Below are 21,523 nucleotides of genomic sequence, written 5' to 3'. Positions count from 1 at the left end.
GCCCTTGTGTAAAGGGTTTTAGACGGCCAGTAAAGGCTCCCACCGCTCTAGAGAAAGGGGTGGCGGCACGTTTTTGCAGCTACACATACGTGAGCGTACTCGGCTAGGCTATCTCGCCGCATTCTTTACAAGTTGGATTGTACACAGTTGGATATATGTGCGCTAATTTGGACGGGCTAAAGAAAGCTTGCTTCTGGAGCCTACGCCAGAGAACTTCTTAAATTTGGTAACGTTTCTTGTCTAGTAGCTTAAAGTTATTACTATACTGGTGAAGTGATATTGTAAAGAGCGAGGCTTCGTTAGCCGTATGAGAGGCGTCAGAAGAATTTGTCCGCTTGCTAGAGCCCCCAGCACGAGCCGACAGTTCTTCCTCTGCATTTTTTCATGATCTTCCGCTTATCATCGTCGTCTCAATATGGGCGGTACGCTTCCACCTACGCAGCCGAAGCCCGCAGGGCGAGTTAAACGACGTCACGTGATGAGAAGGGCTGCAGATGAGCAACGTGTACGACTTGACTCTTCGCGCAACGACGGCCGCTGGTTGTGAGGCGTGCGATGTGGTAATTTAGCTCGCTAGTTAGGCAACGACGACTAAGGGCCCATTATAGTGGCACAGCAGTTTTTTAGATAAGCCCCGCTTGCTGACAGGTAGCCCCGGCCAGACCCAAATCCCCAAGTTGATAAGTGATGTGACGGTGGTGAGCGTCGTAGCGTAGTTTTGGGCAATCCTGTGATGCAAGAATACGAAGGCGGCAAGGCGGCGGGCTTCCTCGGCAAGGCAGTGTCTCCACGAAAGAGGAATCTTCATAAGGAGCGACAGGAAGGGAGAGGATGGTGTCCATGTTGTATTGTGGGGAACAAGCGTAAAGTAAAAAGAATGAGTGGGAGCGAGTAGTCTGATGGCGGGAGGTATTAAAAGCATACGTGATACTAGTAATAATTATAATATTATTACTTTATTCACATCAATGAACCAATAGAGGACGCGGACGCGCCAAAGCCGCAATTGGGCTTGTAGAGCGCCGTCCGGCAGCAACAACAACCTCTGTTACCAGACCCCAGAATTAGTTTTTTTATGGGCGAAAACAGCATGAACTAGAGCTTCTCATGCTCGACAATAGCACCCCGTAACTGCCTGCGAGTGTTCAAGTAGAAAACGTCATCAGACAGATCATTGAATATACATGAGATATAATATGACCTCACAGACATAACAAAAGGAGTTCGCACTGTAGGGACAAAATATCGAGGAATCTTCCGCAGTGGAATAGGTTTAATATAAGGCAAGCTAAATTCGGAGTTTCAGAAATATCTAAGTACAGGGATTTCTTTAAACACAGTGTCAAAGGATGGCAGACCAGAAGAAGGGAATATACTTTGCAGCTTATGGGGTGATGAATAGATGACACTCTTGGTTATACTCTTTAGAATACGGTTTATCATAGTTTTTCATGTTACAGAACAATTAAAGAAACAACACTTGCCGTATCTCAGCAAAGAATATCCCAAACACTGTGCAATTCAATGTCTTATGGCAAATGGCAAGTAGGCACTTCGAGCATAGAGCAAGATAAATGGTAGGACGCTGTCCCAGTTCTTATGCTTGAAATCAACATACATGATAGCATGTTCGTGATATTACGGTTCGTCCGTTCAGCTTATCCGTTCGTCTGAGTATGGTAAGGCGACGAATGGCGAAAATGACCGGAACACGAAAGGAGCAACTTCTCCCCAAGGTTCGCCGATGAACTGGCGACCACGGTCGCTAATAACAACTCGTGGCGGTCCGTGGTGGAGGAATATTGCCAGGAGCAGAAAACAGTACACATGAGATGCGGTGGCCGCGGGTAGGGTTGCCGTCCCGTAATACCGAGTCAGGTAGTCAACATAAACCGCAATCCAACGATTTCCATTATGTGTAGTGGTAGGGGGCCGAGGAAAGTCACTTGCTCCCCCACTTGCTCCAGTGGTAAACGGGGTGGAGTCGCGGGGGGAATGTGGTCCGCTGCGATACTTGTGGGACGTTTATAGTCCAGACACTGAGTGCAGCTGGCGATGTACCTCTCAATCGTCGCTCGCATTTTCGGCCAATAGAACCATTCCTGGCCGCGGTGGAGATTTCACGCAGTTCCGCGATGGCCGGGGGTACGATCATCGTGCATGGCCTGCAAGACAGAAGTATACAGGCTCTTCGAAACAACTTCGAGGAAGCGGGGCCATAGAAGAATAGTTTTCCTTCCACATTAGGTCATAACGGACACAAAAGGTGTGTCCACCTGATGGTCCTATAGCTTCTGCGAAGAAAGATTGCGGGGTTAGATCTTTGCGTTGCTCTTTCTTGAACGTTGTCATGTCGACAAGAGTTGGTGACCCTGAAGCAACGCAATGGTCGAAATTATTCGAATCAGGCTCCTTCGTATAAATGGGTGGGCGTGAAAGACAGTCTGCTTCAGCGTGCCGACGACCACTTCTGTATACTATCATACTCATACTCTTGTAGCCACAGGGCCCATCGTGCAGGTGGCCGCACGGGTCCCTGATGTTAAATACCCAACAGAGCGCATGAGGGTCGGTGACGACACTGAAACGGAGTCCGTAAAGATAGAATTGAGAACTCTGCGTAGCAAAGACGACGGCTAGGCATTCCTGCTCTGCGATGGTGCACTTCCGTTCCGGCCTATTAAGTGATCCAGTGGCTTAGGCAACAACGTACTTTTTGCCTTCCGAGCGCTGAACAAGAGCGGCGCCGATTCCAACACCACTCAGGTCGGTATGAACCTCTGTGGGCGCTTATGAATCGAAGTGTCGGAGCACGGGATGAGAGCTTAGAAGAAACTTTAGTTGGCGGAAGGCGGTCTCGCACTAAGATGTCAAATCGAAAGGCACATCTTTGTGAAGGTGGCTTGTCAGGGGATGCGCGATGTCCGCACAGCGGTGAATAAGGCGGCGAAAGTATGAGCATAAACCCAGGAAGGTCCTCAGTGATTTGACGGGTTGGGGCGGCTGGAAGAACGCGACCGCTTCAATCATGGTGGGATCAGCTGTTAAACCGTGTCTATCCACGACATGCCTGAGAACAAGCGCTTGACGAGCTCCAAAGCGGCCTTTCTTCGAGTTCAGCAGTAGGGCCGCTTTACGCATACAAGATTCCACACAGGATTCAGCGCATACAGTCCAGCAGCAAAATTACCACATCGTCCAGTAGCACATGCAGACTTCCCGCTTTATTCAGTGAAGTACAGTATCTAAGAATATCTCGACGGTGGCTGGTGCATTACACAGGCCGAATGGCATCAGCCTAATTCCATAAAGGCCATCTGGTGTAATAAATTCAGCTTTCTCTTTGTCAGCTGGATGCCTTGAAATTGGCCAATAACCAGATCTCAGATCTACGGAAGCAAATTAGGACGCTGAAGGAAGGTAGTCGGTAGCATCGTCTATACAAGGAAGAGGATATGTGTCTTTCCGAGTGACTTCATTTAGACGATGATAATTAACGCAAAAGCTCCATGTGTCGTCCTTCTTCCTGACAAGAATCACTGGTCCCGCCAAAGACTAGAAGACTCTTAAATAACGCCTTTTGTTAGCATATACTGAACTTGTTCGTTATTCACTTTTCGTTCAGCTGGTCACACTCTGTAGGGCTTTTGTCGAATTTGATGTGCACGTGAGGCACCACTGTCGACCCTACGCAGGGTTCGAGAAGAACGAATTAAAGGTGGCCCATCTCAGTGAGAAAAGTCAAACATAGATAATTGTCGCCCTAGTGTAGCCAAAAGGGCACGGCGCTCCTTCGTTCATAGCGAGGGGTCAATCATGCGAACTAATCGCGATTCAACGAGGAAGTCAGTCACTTTCGTGTCATTGGTGTCGGTAACCAAGGCTGCAGGTACAGGCGGGTTGGCGCTTGACGATTCAAATTTCTGTCCTTTCGGCAGAACAACAAGCTCGGTGGCACAATGCACAGTCAAGAGCGCAGTGGGACCTTTGACGACAGATATCAAAGCATGTGGAATCAATACATTTTTCTTTACGCAGGTGTCGTGCATTTGTTCCACACTTGCATCAATCATGTCGATGGTGGTGTCGCGGCAGGAAACCGGTACGCACGCAGCCGATGAAGAAGGGAAAATGGTATTTTCGGAAAGCTAATATCGCCAGTTTGAAAGTCGAAGTTGGTACCACACGGCTTAAACATCGAGCCGAAGGATGGCGTCATGCGCAGGCAAGCATTGCCATTTCCGCACTGAAAACTTCACCAGCCAAAGAGACTTCAACACTGCACACACCAATAAAAGGCAAACGCTCGCCACTAACACCTAAACCGCACATTTTTGTCCCACTGAAACAACTTTCCGCGTAAACCGATGGTTTAAATCAGCACTCAACATAAATGGTGGTGCCAGTATCAACCAAAGCCATAATTGGCACACCATCAGTTAGCACATGAACTTTTTTCCGTAGCATGACTATAGACGGGGTTATCTTCCAGCTGCAGACTTCCAGCGACCTCACCCTCATTGGTCACGCTACCTGCTGGAGGTGTGGTCACGCTCCTTCCAATGCCGGTGAATTATATCGCAACGGCGCAAACCACAGACTACCGCCAACAGGAGTGTAGGGCAGATGCCGCGAAGGGCAAGGGTGGTGATCTTGATGCGAGAGGTAGGCAGAGGAGTCATAATAAGGTGTTTGGCTTTGAGGACAGAATTGCGAGATGTGGCCAGAGTGACCGCAGCGGTAGCACACAAGCGAATATCGAAATGGAATAGGAATAGGAACAAGCGAATAAAAACAGGCAGTGTTGCCCCATAGTCCCCATGCGAAGGTTGTCATACATCATTGGTGATGGCTGGCAGTAGCGGGTCCTTTGCCTTGGAGGGTGCTCTTAGCGATTTGCTCTGCCTTAGCCGCTGCGGTTCACGGCATTCGTCAAAGAATGCTGCATTAACTGCGGCTGCCAGAGACGGACTCGGCGGATAGGAGGGAGGGAGCGCTGAAGCGTCCCAAGTAAACTCGAGAGATCGGGCTACTTCTTTTCGAACTATCTGGCGGATCATGGATTGCAAATATCCAGACGCTGTTAGGTTAGTATGGTAAACAGCAGCCAGCAAAGGCGCGCCAGCGTTACGCCTGAACTCGGATGTGATACGACGCATTTTAAGCGTCTCAAACGTTCGGCAGTGCTGAATTACGTCAGCAACGGCGTCAAGGCTTGACTTGCCGATAGGAAATTGTAGATATCTTCCGCGAACTCTTTTCGTAGATGGCAAACCCTGTCGTCTTCTGTCACGCGAGGTGATACAAGCTTGCACAGCTTTAACACTTCCGCGATATACTTCGTACATGTCTCACCAGAAAGCTGAGCTATCTTATGAAGTGCTTGTTCAGTCGGCTTCTTCTTGGAATCAGAGTCGCCGAAGCACGTCTCAATCTCCTGACGAAGCAGTCCCATGTCCTGAAATTATCATGGTGGGTGTCGTACCATGTTAAGAACGTGACGGTAAGCGCAAAGACCACGTTCGCCAACTGGGTGTTAGTGGGTCAGCCATTCATCAGCATCTCCTTCAGATGCGCCTGTGAAAGAACGAGACTCCCGCTGATCTTGCCAGGAGTTGCTAGGCCTGGTCCTCAGATCATCGCCGTCGATGGACATTGTAAGCACAGATGGTGGAAGGCCAGCAAGACGGTGACTTCTGCGCGGTTCAAGCAGGGGAACGTGTACCCCCCTACTTCCACCAAGATGTTACGAGAGAGGTTTTATTGCCCGTATGAGAAGCATCGGAAGCTTGCGTCCGCATGCTAGAGCACGAGCCGACCGTTCATCCTCTTTCCTTTTTCACATTATTGTCTCAATCTGTTTTTATTTTTATCTAGCCTGCCATTGCTGTTTTACGCAAATCATTCACGCCCACGAATGCAAAGAATTTGCCTCTTTCTTATTCCGCCAAGACTACATAAAGAGTCTATACAGGGCCTTCTAATTTGGCCTCAAGGGCCTTTGCTCTTGCTCTCCTCCGGCCTTCAAGTAATGTAGGGTATGTTTTTTGGGAGCGGCTTACTAGTGAGTGCGTTCTTCCCTTCGTTCGGCAGGTTTTCTTGTACATTTCTTTCCAGGGGTGTATCTCGTAGCCCTGTGGTGGCGAGTCTTCTTAACTGTGTTTATTTGCCTAGCATAGTTCCGTGCTGTTATTGTCGATCCCAAGATTAAGAAGTCTTTCCTTAGTGGTGGAATGCAGTAGCAGCAGTGCTCCATTTACGCGAGCCTTATGATTCCTTCTATTTTTTTTTCTTTTCTGCAACACCTAGCTTGCGGTAGATGGTATACGCTGTTCTTATCACAAAAGGCTGGACAATTGGGCACAAATATTTTTCTTTGACCTTTCGTTTTGTTTTGGCTATTCGCCTTACCAACCTGGTTGTCAAGTTAATTGTTGACTGAAATCTTTATTCTTTCTGTATACTTTCTATTGTTTTATTGCAAATTCCAGGACTCTGATTTAGTCCACTATGGTTACTGCTGTGCTATTTTATACTATCAGAATGTCTTCTGCATTGCTAATGCTTGTTTTGTTCCCCGGTTTACCGGAAGTTCGGATTTGCTTGATTCGGCATTCGGCATTATGTATGAAGTTCGGCATTATAGCCCTCCGCTTCCCACGTATTTTTCAGCAATGTCAATTTATACCTATAATTCAGGTTCCTCCGCATAACTTGGCGTACTCTGCCGTCTTGCATGCGCAAAACAGAAGACAATGCGCACGCGACCGATATGGGTGGGGGGCTTGACTGCCTCAATTTATCACTGCTTTCTACGAGAAGAGCCTCCTTTAATGCCCTGCGAGGTGCAGCTCACAAAAAAAAATTCTGTGTAAAGCACTGAAAAGGCGGCTTAGCTTAGTGTTTTTGTCATTTTTCAGACGAGAAAAAGAAAAGAAAGAAAACAGGTCGACCTCGCGCACTCATCGTCTTCTTTCAAATGCCATCGCTGCAAAGCTACTCAATCGTGGGTAATATTCCAGACGAAGCACTCGTGAGTTTTCAGCCCTGCCTTTGACGTGCTCGGCTTTAGCGAAGATCCTGGCAATTGGACAGCCAGATCTTCTCAGGCCCCATTTGTGCGCGTCGCTGCTGCCCATTTAGCAGCATCTATACACGAGCCACCAACGCTCAAGGATGTGGTTCCTGTTCCGTCGGGTGAGTCACATTCTTCTCTTGTCATGCATTTAGGCTTTGTTGTGTAAGTATTGTAAATAGTACATTAATTTATAAGAAAGAAAAGGCGCAGGTAGCTGTGACATTTTCTCCATGGAAACGAGCAGTGTGCCGTATGCGAGAGAAGATGGTACTGAAGACGGAAGAAGAGAAACAGGTGTCGTAATGGACGGATGCAGAGCAATTTCGGCCACCTTACAATCGTGAACGCGCACTGTCATCAAACTGTGCATGCAGGCTTCTGCGTTTGGCCTGCTTAGAAACGCAGCTGAAGTTGTTCGGGTTCGAAGCGGGTGCTTGGGTTCAGTAGCCCAGCTTTTTAATCATTCAGCAACAGCGGCAGGGTGTATAATCAAATTTGCGAGCATTCTTTGCTTTCAAAGTGAGTTAACCTTGCTATCAGTCGAGAAATACTTCGAAAACCGCGCGTTAACTGAAGAAGCATTAGTGATTTCGAGGAGGGTAGCCTCACCCGGCCCTACGGGAGAGGGACTGGTAGGCCCTAAATAATCTTTACGCTTGCGGTTGGGGTTAGCCTGTTACCAAATTTTTATCTGTTGTAGACCCTAATTGCACCCGCCATCGCTTCTGTGGTAGAAGATGGCTGTTGCGACGCGCGTCTTTCTCTCCATCTTCTTCTCCCACTTCTTTTTCTTTCTTTTATATTTTCTCTCCGGTCCGCACGAGGCAGCGGAGGTGGCTCAGCTAAAGAGCCACTAGTAGGCCCGTGCATTTTCATTTCTTTCTTCCTACAGTCGGGGCAGTCACAACAACAACAACAAACAAATTACCTTTCCAGGATTAACTATACTGCTAGCATTCTTTAAAGTCGTGTAATATAGATATTTCACTTTGAAGAGCTCAGCGCAAAGCCGCAGATAACGCGTCAAAAAACAAGCACTGCTTATACATTGTTTGCCATGTGCCTGTCTTTGTAGAACATCTTGCGGGTTCATGTTATTCGAAATATTGTGCGCCTTCTCGTGTGGTTGCTATGTTCTTAAACTTCAAGACAAAGACACAATCAGGTGCTGAAGGAATACTTAACAATTTTCATCGTTCTTATGCTGTAGCTATACCAAAATTTCTTAGTAGAATTTTGAGGCCTCAATGTCATCCTGTTGCCTCTCTTTTGACCGGCGAAGAGCAGGCCTTCTGCAGGAATTTAGGGAGACGCACAGGTGATATCTATCAATCGTCCGATTTCTATTACTCCAAGTACAGAACAAATCATCATCAATAAACTACTAAATTTCTACCTGAACATACTGTATTTCACCTTTTAAGCAAAGATTTAGCAGGGGTATTCTTCAATAACTTAACTTTCTTCTGTTAGCCAGAGCTTGCCGTATTTTCTTAATAAATCAGGTCAGGCTGAAGTTATATTTTTGAATTCTAGTAAAGGATTTCACCAAGTTTAGCATGTTAGCTAATTCACAAACTTCGTCTCATGGATCTTTTTAAATTTATAATTGGCTGTGTATTTTCATACTTAACTAGACGAACTCAAGTTGTTTCTATTATGATCATTTCTATAACCGAACACCAGTGACAACAGGAGTGCCACAGGGTAGAGTATACAGGCCTTGGTTTTTCTTATATATATATTGATGCTATTATCAATGTAACAACTCAAGAAATTCAAGTTTTGTTTTTTAGAGAGGATTTTGTTTTTTGTCATGAGATGAAAAATAGTGACCAATTACTCCAGAACGCCAATCTTAATTTCCAGTGAAAGGGCTTTGAAACATAACATAGATAAAACAGCCTTTATGAAAACAATGAATAAGCGATTCTCACAATCACTGCAGTACAGTCTTCAATCGCAGTCTATAACTGAAGTTAGCGAATACGAATATCTTTGAGTGACTATTATAACTGAACTAAACCTGAATCTATGAGTTTCTAACATTTAGGAATTTTCATTTCAAAAGTTAGCCTATGATTAAAAAAAAAAGAAAGCTCCTTGTAATGTAAAGTGGTTAGCATAATTATCGCAAACGACCCAAGCTTGAATATGCATCCATTAATTTGGTGCCGTGATGAAAACTCTACTTTCACATTCTTGAAATCATTAAAAAGGCCGTTTACTTTATTTTCTCAAATATCACACAGCGAATTCAACATCCGAACTAATGAACCAAGATAAAAGCCGGACACCCGAATTAATTAGGAAGATTAGATAAATTAAAATTTCTGACTGCTGTGATTATTCTGCTGTGTTTATATTTTTCTTTTTCATTGTCTGATAATATTGCTGTGGCCATTCTTGCTTGGGCCTATCGAAAGCCCTGCAATATATCTCTCCCTTCAACAAGCAAAATTACTGAAAGCGTTGCCGTCCGAAGCAAATGCTTTTGTGAATAACAAAATTGTAGCCTAAGCAGATTTGAAGCTTGTGCGAAAGCACGTTAGGTGTTATTTTGCTTGTGATCTCGGAGTATTTTTCAGGTAGATATGGAGAAAAACAAGGGGAAAGCAATGACTTCGAGACGTAGTGACGGTATACATTGAGATTTACAAAGCGTTTAGCATAATTTAAAAGGGTAGAGAAATCTGCTTGGATGCGCTACGCACGTAAAAAAGTTGATGTAGATGGTGGCATATAAAGCGCTGTGTGAGAGCGAGAAAGAGAGAGAGAGTGTGTATATGTTTGTAAGTAAATTATGCATGGTGGTCAGCTGCGGCAACACATATGAGGTTTCTTGCATGTTTCCCTGCGAGAAATTCTTTACTTTGAGTGTGTTTCGCTCTCAAGTGTTTTGGCGAAAACTAGACTGGGACACTGGAAGCTCATTTCCCGGAGCTAGGCAGAGGCCAATACTCCACATGCACCGTTGACATGGCAACCAGCAGCGCCGTTCCACGGGTGTTCTGCCGCTATACCACCCCTGCGCTCTCTGCAGAGAGAAAGAGCAGGGTAGAGGCACCCCGGCAGATACGCATGCCTTCGCGGACCTGAGGAAGGTAGTTTGAGCCATGGGCATGCGCGCGCACCCGTTGCAAGCGATCCCAGCGGAGGAGGAAAGCGTCTGCCAGCATGGCATCGCAGGGCATAATGATAATTAATTCACTGGAAAGGGAAGACGCAGTATTCGTAACAATTGCTATCGGTATATCTGAACCGCGCCGTAATGTATTGAAGAAAGGTAGAAGTGTAGGTGGAAACACAGAAAGGTGCTGTAGTGGAGGTTTACATAATAATTTCGACCGCTTGATTATCTTTCGCGTGTACTGGTCACGATAACTTTTAATGAAAGGAAAAAAAAAAAGGGGGATTCATGGGAAGGTTTCTCGGATCCTTAGTGCGGGATTACGTTGGCTAAAGCCACCATCCTAAGTATTTCCATTAGGGCTGGCTGGTCCACAAGGTCCGAGCTGATCTTTCTCACGTTGGTTGCTGCACAGTATCTACCACACTATTGGCCTGGCAGGCCCATAGAATATAGTACAAATCTGCTTTCTGCCCACAGAATTTACAATTGGCTGAAAAATATTCTGGATTTGTCGCCTGGGGGGGGGGGGGGGGGGGGGGGGGGGGTAAGCTTTATTGAATTTTTAGAAGACCAGGTTTGTAATCGGTGCAAATTCCACTGTTCTACTATATCTAATCCCTTCGCTGAGCTCGAAAACTTTTGTCTTGAAAGTGCAAGTACTGTAATACGTCGCAATGTAATGCTAATAATTGTTGTGATGAGTCCGATACTTCAGGGAGGGAGGAGGCGCTGGAACCCGGGGGAGAAAAGTTCAGGCGTCACGTACACACTCATTTCCATCTATACACTGATGACCTGGCAACCGAAAAATTAAAGAGCAGGGCATAATCTGCGTTGCAGTACTGCGAAAGCACGAATGCTACTGTTGGCTGCTTCTGGTGGATCTAGTTGTTTAATTCACTTGTTCTTTACGCATTATAGACTTTGGTGTTTTAAAGTTGCTCGGCAATCCATTCTTATGTCCGCCCCGCCGGGGTGGCGCAGTGGTTACAGCGCTCGACTACTGTTCCCAAGTATGCGGGATCGAATCCCGGCCTCGGCGGCCGCTTTTCGATGCAGGCGAAAAGCAAGGCGCCCGTGTGCTGTGCGATGTCAGTGCACGTTAAAGAACCCCAGGTGGTCGTAATTTCCGGAGTCCTCCACTACGGCGTCTCTCATAGCCTAAGTCGCTTCGGGACGTTAAACCCCACAATCAATCAATCATTCCTATGTCCATTTTAGGCTCTACTTCCGGTTGCGTGACGTCACATCCTTGACATAATTCTAATTGACTGCCATAATTAAATATTTGATACTTCCAAATTGCGCGCCAATCCCTTCGCCTGCCCTTTTTTGACTCGACTTCAGGTTTCGTGACGTCACATCCTTGACATCACCCTAATTGACTGATTTATTACTTTTTTTAGTATTTGATACATTCAAGTGTGGCGCTAAGCCATTAACTGGCACCATTTTCGCCCTAACTTTTACATGTTTCCTCTAATTAAATACATAATTACCTTCCTGGTCTAATTATTTTCGGACCCAACATTATGTCACCCTCTATCGATTGACACCCCTCATCAACCTCTATCACTTCTGAATTACAACTGCTGCGGACACGATTTTGCTGACGCGGTCTGAGGACGCGGCTTGCGGACAGAAATGTGTGAACACAGCGAAGTAATGCTTTGGCATTAATAAGATCTTTGCGTGAAGCGCATACCAAAGATTGTTTCAGGTTCTTGCCGGCTAGCGGCTCAATTCTGTCCCGCAAACGCGGTCTTCGAGTCCGTAATTATGCATTCAGAATTAGGATACGAAGTATCTATGGCGATCGCCACCTCATCCAACTCTGCAATTTTTCTATGCCGAACAGAAAGTTCATTGACCGTCTGCCATCATGCACCATCGATATGGTCGATACCCCTCTTACAGGACCCGCAGCATGTTGTACGGAGAGGCACTCGTGTTCTGCGCAATGTCAGAGCATGCTTGAGATCTCTAGGTGGTCGAAATTACTTTGTTGTCCTCCACTCCGGTACCACTTTCTCTCTTTCCAATTTCGTTCTCATCTTCCTCCCTTCCGTTACAGCTCGATTAAGGTGTCCACGGAGCAACCGTGAAAGATAGTGCGCCTTGTTCGATCGCGGTTGCCTGCGGCTGCGTTTTGATATTGGCAAAACTGAGAGGAATCCATGTGCTTTGCGATGTAGGTAGGTAGGTATAACTTTAAATGACATGCCGGCAAACTACGGTTAATGCGTCGTGACGCTGACCAAGCTTTGACCCGGGGTTATACCCTACTCTGCATTACCCCATTTCAGCCCGTTTGTGGTCGGTAGTGGGGCGTGCGCTTTTCGATGTAGTGCACGTTACAGATCCCCAGGTGGCCAGTATTGTTTTGTAGGCCTCTTCTACGGTTACTTTTCTCTTTTCATGCTTTCACTCCCCCTTTCTTCCTTCCTGTATGGCGCGGTTTAGGTGTCCAAAGAACAAGTGTGACAGATACTGCGCCTTTCCTTTCCATGACACAATTATTATTTTTATTGCTTTCCTGTGAACACAATTATAATTATTAGCATGCCGATGAACTTCGATGCTTTCAACGGAACGGTGGTTGTGTTCAGTGCATTGCTTTGTTGCCCGCAGCCAAAGCTTTCGCTCCCCAATCTGGTGAGCAGCGTTAAGCACTCCAACTTTTTGTCTCTGCTGGGAGCACTATTGAGTCATAATATAGACAAATCTGTCCTTCTTGCACATTATGGTACTTCGACACTCAAAAGACGAATGAATACTGGTGCATATCAATGTACGTAATTGAATATTTTAATCGCATGATACACTGGTGGCAGCGAACAAGAAGCAGGAAATGTGGCAAAAAGGTTCATAACCATTATGACATCGCAGTCTTCAAGCGCAGCATAAGCCTCTCTCTCCAGATTTTTAACGCGCAAGCCTTTCCTGACTCATGAGTGGCATCCGAATCACTCCATCACACGAGAGATCCATAACCAATGTAATTGTAGCTACATTAAAGCCCTACATCGGCTAAATTATCTGAACATTCGGCGACCAATGACAAGAGTCATCAAAGGCAAAAGTAAAATGAATAGAAGGTATGAAATAAATAATAATGAAAGTAATTAAAAAGAACAGACATAATAAAAACCAAGAAAAATAAACACACGCAAAAGCTTCTGCCTCACACTACCTAAGCAGTCTTATGCGCCTCCGAGATTTTTCAACGGTTTGTCGGAATGGTACAAAGTTTGTTAAAATATATCACTAGATTCTGCGCAATGCACTTGGTCCCAGCATTTTTCCAAATGGCCTTTTTTAATAGAGCATCTTTGTAGTTCAGGCTGTTGATACTGCGTTCGATGAAAACATCATATCTGTCGGTTTCTCTGTGACTTCGTAGACAATTTTTTGTACATTTCGTACAGCTATTACTAATATTAATGCTGATGTACTACTACTACTACGCTACAGGTACCATAGCCGCCACGTTTCTTTTTGGTGTCCAATACCTGCCGTAGTGACTGCGACCGCTTTTCGATGGAGGCCTAAAGTAAGGTGCCCGTGTTCCGTGTGATGTCAGCACACGTTAAAGAATACCCGGTGGTCGAAAGTTTTGTATTCCTCCACTATGGCGTCTCTCATATCCTGATTCACTTTGGGACGTTAAACCTTCTAAACCAACCAACCAATCAACCAATATTTCATTTTTAGACTTGTTTCGAACGAAAACGTCTAATAAAACGAACTTACTAGGTCTTCTGTGTCGCTCAATATGTCTTCCAGCGTTGCGTAATCCCCGCAAACCCTTATTACTGCTAATCGTTCTACAACTCACCAGCTTCCTCTTAGGTAGGCAACAACAAGACACAGCGAGCAAGGTGCATAGGGAGCGATCACTGCTGTTACTATTTCCCTAATGTGACGGCTAAAACAGTTCACTGCAAGCAGCTCTGAAGAAGTAGAGTGATTTGGGCGAGTTGGTGTCAATCCATCATATCAAACAGCGAGAGAAAAAACGGGGTTTGTAAAGAAAGAACTACACAGAATTAGCGCTCGTTCTGCGGCGTCCTTTCTTTATATAGTCCCCGTCTTTTCTAGAGCTGTTTGAAGAAGTAAAAGAAGCAAAATAAAACTCCGAATAAGTAAAATTTGTTTTTGTTCGCCCAAAATAGAGCTGAATTTCTGACATAGTGTTCTCAAAAGAAAGTTGTACTGTATTTTGTACACAAACTATTAATCGCATTTCAGGGCAGACCTGATCTTCGCTTTGTACTCATCATCATTGTGGCTGCGTGTCAATACCCACGGAAGCAATTTCAATCTATTAGGCAAAAACGTCAACAGTAAGGATACAGCCGGCAATAAATTAAAGACAATGCTTTCAGGCTAAGCTACGTGAGGTCGGATATTCAGTAAGGGTGTGATGTTACCTTACACTCTCGTCGTCCTTGATTGCCCATCACACTTGATCAGCACGTGACCAACATTCAAATAATATTGTTATTGTGCGGAAAAAACCGCTTCGTTTTGGTTTAGCCATCAAGAGCAGGAATGTTGAGCGCGATATCTAGGCGCCGTATTCTCATGGATTTTCAGCCAGGTGTCACGAAATAGGCGCCCATTTTCATCAAGGCGGTACGGCGCGAGGCCCGCACGGCGTCGCGTGGAAGGCATGGAGAGAAAAGCACCCCTTCCCCGCGCGGGAGAGCGCGTAGCTTTGTACGCGTTGTTGTCACCCTCTTTCCCCTTGCCCGGGGAAGACGGTGGTTCATTGGACTGGAATCAGCCAGAAATTTCCAGCATGTTCTATGGGACCTGGCCAATGGCGACGCGCGGCTCGACGGGAGGAAGAGAGAGCGCTATAACCAGCGAAGCTAAGTGTGTGTGCGCGCTAGCTTTGACGCGTGCTAACAAACAGACGCGGCGCGCCCTATTTAAAGAGACCGCGCCGCTTGATGAGTCAGTCAGTCAGTTTGTCAATGTTTTGCGACGTGCTCGCCTGTACTTCGGCTGGACTTCCGGCGATCACCCGCTGCTGGCAAGCCCACGGACTTTCAAGGGAGCGGCGCTCGTCTCGTATGGCGGCCACATCGTGACTCTTGAAGCGTCGGACTGCAACAGTGCCCGGTGAACAATTTGGTGTTTGTTTATGTAACTCTCTCGTGTTTGATCTGTTGTAAAGCCTCTATGTTATTGAATATCTGTGTAATCGCATGCTTAGCGTTTGTTATTCTGTGAACCTCTCGTCTGTGCATTTCAAGTGATCTTGTGTGTTCCTTTGTATCGTCTCTTGCTGTGCATAAATTGTGTTTTGTTTGTTACTTCTGACTCCGATCCTTTCTCTGGTTTGAACCGGCGACCGCTGGGCACCAAACGACCACCCCCTTTTGTCACTACAAGGTAGTTGAATTCCGGCTGAGCTTGCCACGCAGGTCGAGGGCATCTCCTTTGCGACCGGAACAGCTACCCCACTCACTCAAAGGGTGTCTGGGAGTGTGCGCACCGTTAAGGGCGCATCGTTAATAATACCCTTCTAATTATTAACGGGTGACACCAGGATATGGCCTCGCTTTCAGCTCAAAAATTGTAAGCATTCTATGAATTGTATGCAGATGAGCTTGTTCAAAACTCATGAATTTCGAATGCACTATTTCAATTACAATCTCAACATCATTGTATGAGCGCTTGGCTTGGTGTCCATGTCTTGACTTGCATTTTATACTTTATACACAACAAGACGTTAAAGGTTTCTTTAGAATGCCCTACCATGTGACTTTCCAGCCATAGGTTATGGGGATACATGCGCCTCTATTTGTTTTATAGGAAACATTCTACGTAGAACGTCTCCAATTGACGGGGAAGCGTTTGCCCTTCAAAACGCTGCTGAAGTGCATGAGGGACTGACGCTTTTTTTTTGCTCTGTACGGAAATCTGCGCAGGAAACTGTGTTGTCGCCAAAAGCACCAGTATACAACCAACCCCATGTCTCGTTCCCAAGACGAATGTGGCGCGGTCTGGACAGGATTGGGCGCCTTCCCATGGTTGTGCCTACGCTCTTACTCTTCATCTTCTTCTTAGCGATATGCAACGCCTACCTGTTCTTCCAATGGTGGGAAAGGAACTACCCTAGGCCACCTCTGGGCATTCTCACGGGAGAGCTATTGAAAGGATTCGACCGCTACTCACCCGACGAAAACCACAGTGAGAAAGTTTTGGTGAGACTCTGCAGTGATTTATTAAGACGAAAGGCTTGCAAGTCTATGATAGGAGTTTGTGATAAAATATTTAGTGCTGAGATTATTTGCGATCGGTAGTCATAACATATATATTAATGAGATAATCAATGATAAGATAAAAAGGCGAAATAACGAGTGATAAATCGCAAAACCATCAAGACATGTTATTGCTTTTACAGTCGGGCAATGCACTTTTTGCAGTGACCTCTGTTTTTTGTTTCATGCATACTTCGCTAGTTACTCACAAGTATCGGCTTATTATGCTGAGACGTAAACTGTCATGATTACGCAAATCAGCATGACAACTGCGTTTGCTGTCGCTTTGACAGGCTAAGCTGTTTTACGACCTCAATGATGTAAATTTATTAGTAGCCGCTGCAATAGGAGTCCCTATCTTGGGAATAGATGTCGGTTGCTATTGATTCCAAGGACTGCAATTTGAAGCTCGAAGCTTAAATATTTATGAGCAGGCAGTCATCTGAAAGGTGGTAGTTTTCAGTTATCAAGACTTTGGCTGTGCACTGATTGATTGCATAGATTGAAATATTACGAGATCAGCTGGCATGTTCATCTCGGCGGCTCCTTTTATATCAGATGATTTAACAATCTAACAGCGAATATTATTTTCCACTGTTGTTCTGATGAGATAACCTGCTTTGTGATATCACACGCAAGTGGCGTCACATGCACAATTCAATGTAACGTCGGCTGCTTTAGCTTACTATATGTCTGAGCTGTGAATTTAAATGACCTGACTTTTGCCTCACATCTGAGTAACCCATAACCTTAAAATAAAGTATGAGGCGCAGCAGATATTTTCAAAAACTGTAATTCCGAAAACGGGTGAGTTGTTTTGCTAATTTCTACCGTATAATAATTTTCTCCCTAATTCACCCCTCTCGAATGCACAATAATCGATGTATTCGAGCCTCAGTGCTCACCAAGAACAAATACAACTGATATTTCGTTATAAATATACGGCATTGGAAGTACAGCAACGTGTTCTCAAGCATAAGCTTAATAAATCCCGCCAAACGACTTAACTGTCACGGTGCCTATTTCGAGATAAGCATGACTTCAGTGAATATATTTCCTTCAGTGTAACCGTGAATGGGTGTCATACATGGTGTAATACATGAAAGTCGATTCTGGACGATTTCTTGGTTTAGAGGTTCTAGATACAACCCCGGCATCCGGCGCTCCAGATTCTGCTAAGCAGCAGTTTCTGCAATTTCTAATTTTTTTTTCAGCCGACTTTGACAAGGTAAAAGCGATTGCTACCATCATGCACAACGCACATTTAATGCAAAAACATATATATTGGCGAAAAAAAATAAGCATATTGTTAAGAAGCTAGTGGAATTTAACGCCGCTGCCACATCCTTGATCATTTGAAGCACCAGGCCATATACAGCGCAGCATCTGCCTCTAATATGAAGGACACATTCCGTCAATTTTAAATTGCTTATATGAACCTAAAGGGGCAGCTTCGGTAGAAAGTTTTGCTGGATACCTGAGCCGCATTGTAAATGCAGGAATCTAATAGCGTTAGAAGCAAGATAGAGATAGGTGCCACAGGCAAGGCTGCTGGGCAAAACTTCATCTATCACTGCAGAATCTGCACTGGAAAATTGCGCAAACCTGAGCGTTGCAATGTTATGCGAAAGATGTGTCGGCAGGATACCGCGTGGTAGATACTACGCCTTTCTTTTTCCTGTAAAATTAATTATAGAAAGCCGGTGAAATTTGATGCCTTCAACGGAACGCTTGTTGTGTTCGACGAGGGGCGCACGATCTACCGTGTGCAAAAGCAGCGCTAAGGCTTTCGAATTTCTGCACTGTAGGTTCTTCATTGCACTCGGAAATTTGTAGCGAAAGCTACATTGGCCACAAATAGTTTAGCGTGGCGGGAGGCACAGAGGCGTTGCCTAGCAACCGCCGCAGCTGGCGGACGCCGCGCGCTGACCGAGCCATTTGGCATTCAAGAAGAAACCAGATGTCTCGTCTTTAATGCAACAACAACATAGCTATACATAGTGTGTAATGCACCTTATTTCTCCTTCTCCACAGTGAGGATGACAGTACTAATAATGATAGACCAGTGAGCGGCAAATTTCGGGCAAGCGTCTACTCAGTACTGTACCGGAGTAGATTGCACTAGATTAGATTCGACTGGTTTGGATTGAGCAGGTTTTGATTGAATTGGACAGGAATGGCTAGATGGTATTTCACTGGAATGAACTATACCTGACTCAACTGGGTTTGATTAGACAGGAGTAGTTTGTTGGATTAGAATAGACTGGATTGGATTGTATTAGATTGGATTGGAGGGCACCCAGTACTTGGCATACATATTTTTGCTATGTATATCCTGGCCTAGCTGAGCTGAGCCATAACCAATTTTTTAACCTGTTGGTTAAATACCTCTCTTTACACACGCTGTAGCCATTTCTACCCACATGTGCACGCAAATCACGCCCTTTCTCGCTCGTTCAAGATAAAGCATTTCAAATTTCCCGCACCCAAATTTAGCTTGTGTCACTGGAATTCGCGTACTACATAACCCGTTTGGACGTCGACATTACCCCTCCTGGCTATTTTACCGTAAGATTAAATAAATTGGCTACAATTACCTAAGGTAGCCCTCATCAAACTTTTTCTCACTTGCCCTCCTTTCCTTTACGCATTATCCGATCGTACCATTTTTTCCCATATAACAAATAATTCCTCTTTTACAGCGCCAATGTCATGCCCACCCGAAACCCGACTACATAGCTGCACAATGTTTGCTCATCAATAATTTTTACTACCCCGTGATCTTTTGTGTGCACTTATGTCAACCCACTCCAATATTTCCTGCCAAGAAAACCCTGTGGCCAGTCACAATACCATTAATGATATGGCGCCGGAAGATGAGCACCCCAGGTTGGAAGGCGTCCCATATGTTACTGGGGTTGAACAAAGGGCGATTCCTAGTAGCTCCAGGACGAATGAAGCGCTGGGCTAAAGCCAAAAGGACGCTCAGTTGTGGATGTGTCCGGAAGCGACCGGAAAGTCCGGTGTTGCAAGGAGATGTATCACATAGCAAAATGGAATGTAAGATCTATGACGCAAGGTAAACTGGATATCATCAAGCGAGAAATGGACAGATTAAACATTGATATCTTGGGTATCAGCGAGCTCAAGTGGACCGGAATGGGAGAATTTAACTCCGGCGACCATTATGTCTTTTATTGTGGGCACGAATCTAAGAGAAGGAATGGGGTCGCTCTCATAGTAAACCGAAGAATGGGCAAAGCAGTGCTAGGGTACAACCCCAAAAACGACCGAATGATTTCACTTCGGATCCAAGGTCACCCTTTCAACATAACGGTTGTCCAAGTCTATGCACCGACCACTACTGCTGAAGAAGCTGAGGTTGAGAGATTTTGTGCGGACCTACAATGCCTTTTAGACCGCACCCCATCATCAGACGTCGTTTTTCTCGTCGGAGACTGGAATGCTAAGGTAGGGAGTGAATAAATATCCGCAATTACAGGCAAGTTCGGTCTTGGTGAGCCAAATGAAGCTGGGCAGAGGCTAGTAGAGTTTTGTCAAGAAAACAACCTGACCATAGCGAATACAAATTTTCAACAGCACAAGAGGCGCTTCACCGGACGGTCTGTACAGGAATCGGATCGATTATATTATTTGCCGACAGAGATGGAGAAGCGCTATACAAGCAGTAAAAACAAGGCCTGGGGCCGATTGTGGCACCGATCATCAGCTTCTTGTTGCCAAGATTAAGCTTCGATTGAGGAAAACGCAGAAAACTAGAAGGCCTTTCATGTATAATCTGGATCAAGTTCCATTAGAATATGCTGTGGAAGTGAGGAAGCGATTTCAAGAATTAGATGTAGAAGACAAAGAGCCCGAAGAGATGTGGACTGATGTTCGTGATATAATACAAGAAGTTGCTACTAAGGTAGTTCCAAAGCAAAAGAAATTCAAGAAAGCAAACTGGTTATCTGAAGAGGCTTTGCAAATAGCTGAGGAAAGGAGGATGGCAAAAGTTATGGGGGAAAGAGAAAGATACCAGGTTCTCAATGCGGATTTTCAGAAAATAGCAAGGAGAGATAAGAATGCCTTCCTGAACATACAGCGCCAAGCAGTTGAGGACAACAGCCAATTAAGGAACACAAGAGCTCTGTATAAGACAAAGATATCAAAGGAAGCTTCTGTGCTAAGATGGGCGTGATGAAGGACAAACGAGGCGAGGACCTCACTGAAGCCGGAGAGATAAAGAAGAGGTGGCAGGAATACACAGAAGAACTGTACAAGAAGCACCCGAATGTGCAAACCCAACATAAGACGGTTGTGATCACTGATCTCGAGCCGGGCATCCTGAAGAGTGAAGTTGAATGGGCCTTAGCCAGCCTTGCTAAGAACAAAGCTAGCGGAATTGATAGCATTCCAATTGAGTTGCTTCAAAACCTCAACCATGACGCTGTTAACATTCTGCATACATTATGTCAGAAGATTTGGACAACCCTGCAGTTGCCACAGGATTGGAGGAGGTCAGTTTACATCCCCATTCCAAAGAAATGCAGTGCCAAAGATTGTTCCAGCTACCGCACGATCGCGCTTATTTCGCATGCTAGCAAGGTGATGTTGAAAATCCTCCAAGGTAGGCTGCAGCAGTATGTGGATCGGGAGCTTCCGGACGTGCAAGCTGGGTTTCGCAAGGGCAGAGGAACTAGAGACCAAGTTGCCAACCTTCGCTGGATCATGGAAAAAGCAAGAGAGTTCCAGAAACCCATCTACTTCTGCTTTATTGATTATGCGAAAGCGTTTGACTGCGTAGATCACAGCAGATTGTGGCAAGCTCTCCAAAAGATGGGAGTTCCAATTCACCTCATCTGTCTCCTCAGGAACCTGTATGAAGGGCAAGAGGCCACAGTCAGAACTGTGCATGGTCTTACTGATTGCTTTTCGATTGAGAAAGGAGTGAGGCAAGGCTGCATACTGTCGCCCTGCCTATTCAACCTATATGCAGAGTGCATCATGAGGAAGGCTAGTCTGGACGAGTCTTCA

The 21,523-nt window shown here is 45.5% G+C and overlaps 1 protein-coding gene across 1 annotated transcript in view; it reads left to right on the top strand.

Moving 5' to 3' along the window:
• Positions 1 to 21,523, top strand: part of LOC146174520 (uncharacterized) — a 186,048-nt gene that overhangs the window by 82,988 nt on the left and 81,537 nt on the right. The window contains exons 2-3 of the mRNA XM_084585410.1: positions 6,921 to 7,197; positions 16,154 to 16,429. Of these exons, the coding sequence (XP_084441536.1) occupies positions 7,177 to 7,197; positions 16,154 to 16,429 (297 nt within the window). The 5' untranslated portion in view covers positions 6,921 to 7,176. The remainder of the gene's footprint in view (positions 1 to 6,920; positions 7,198 to 16,153; positions 16,430 to 21,523) is intronic.

The sequence above is a fragment of the Amblyomma maculatum genome, chromosome 11, assembly GCF_055883805.1.
Source record: "Amblyomma maculatum isolate TAMU_Amacu chromosome 11, ASM5588380v1, whole genome shotgun sequence".
Lineage (NCBI taxonomy): Eukaryota > Metazoa > Arthropoda > Arachnida > Ixodida > Ixodidae > Amblyomma > Amblyomma maculatum.
This window is presented reverse-complemented; position numbering and strand designations above follow the sequence as displayed.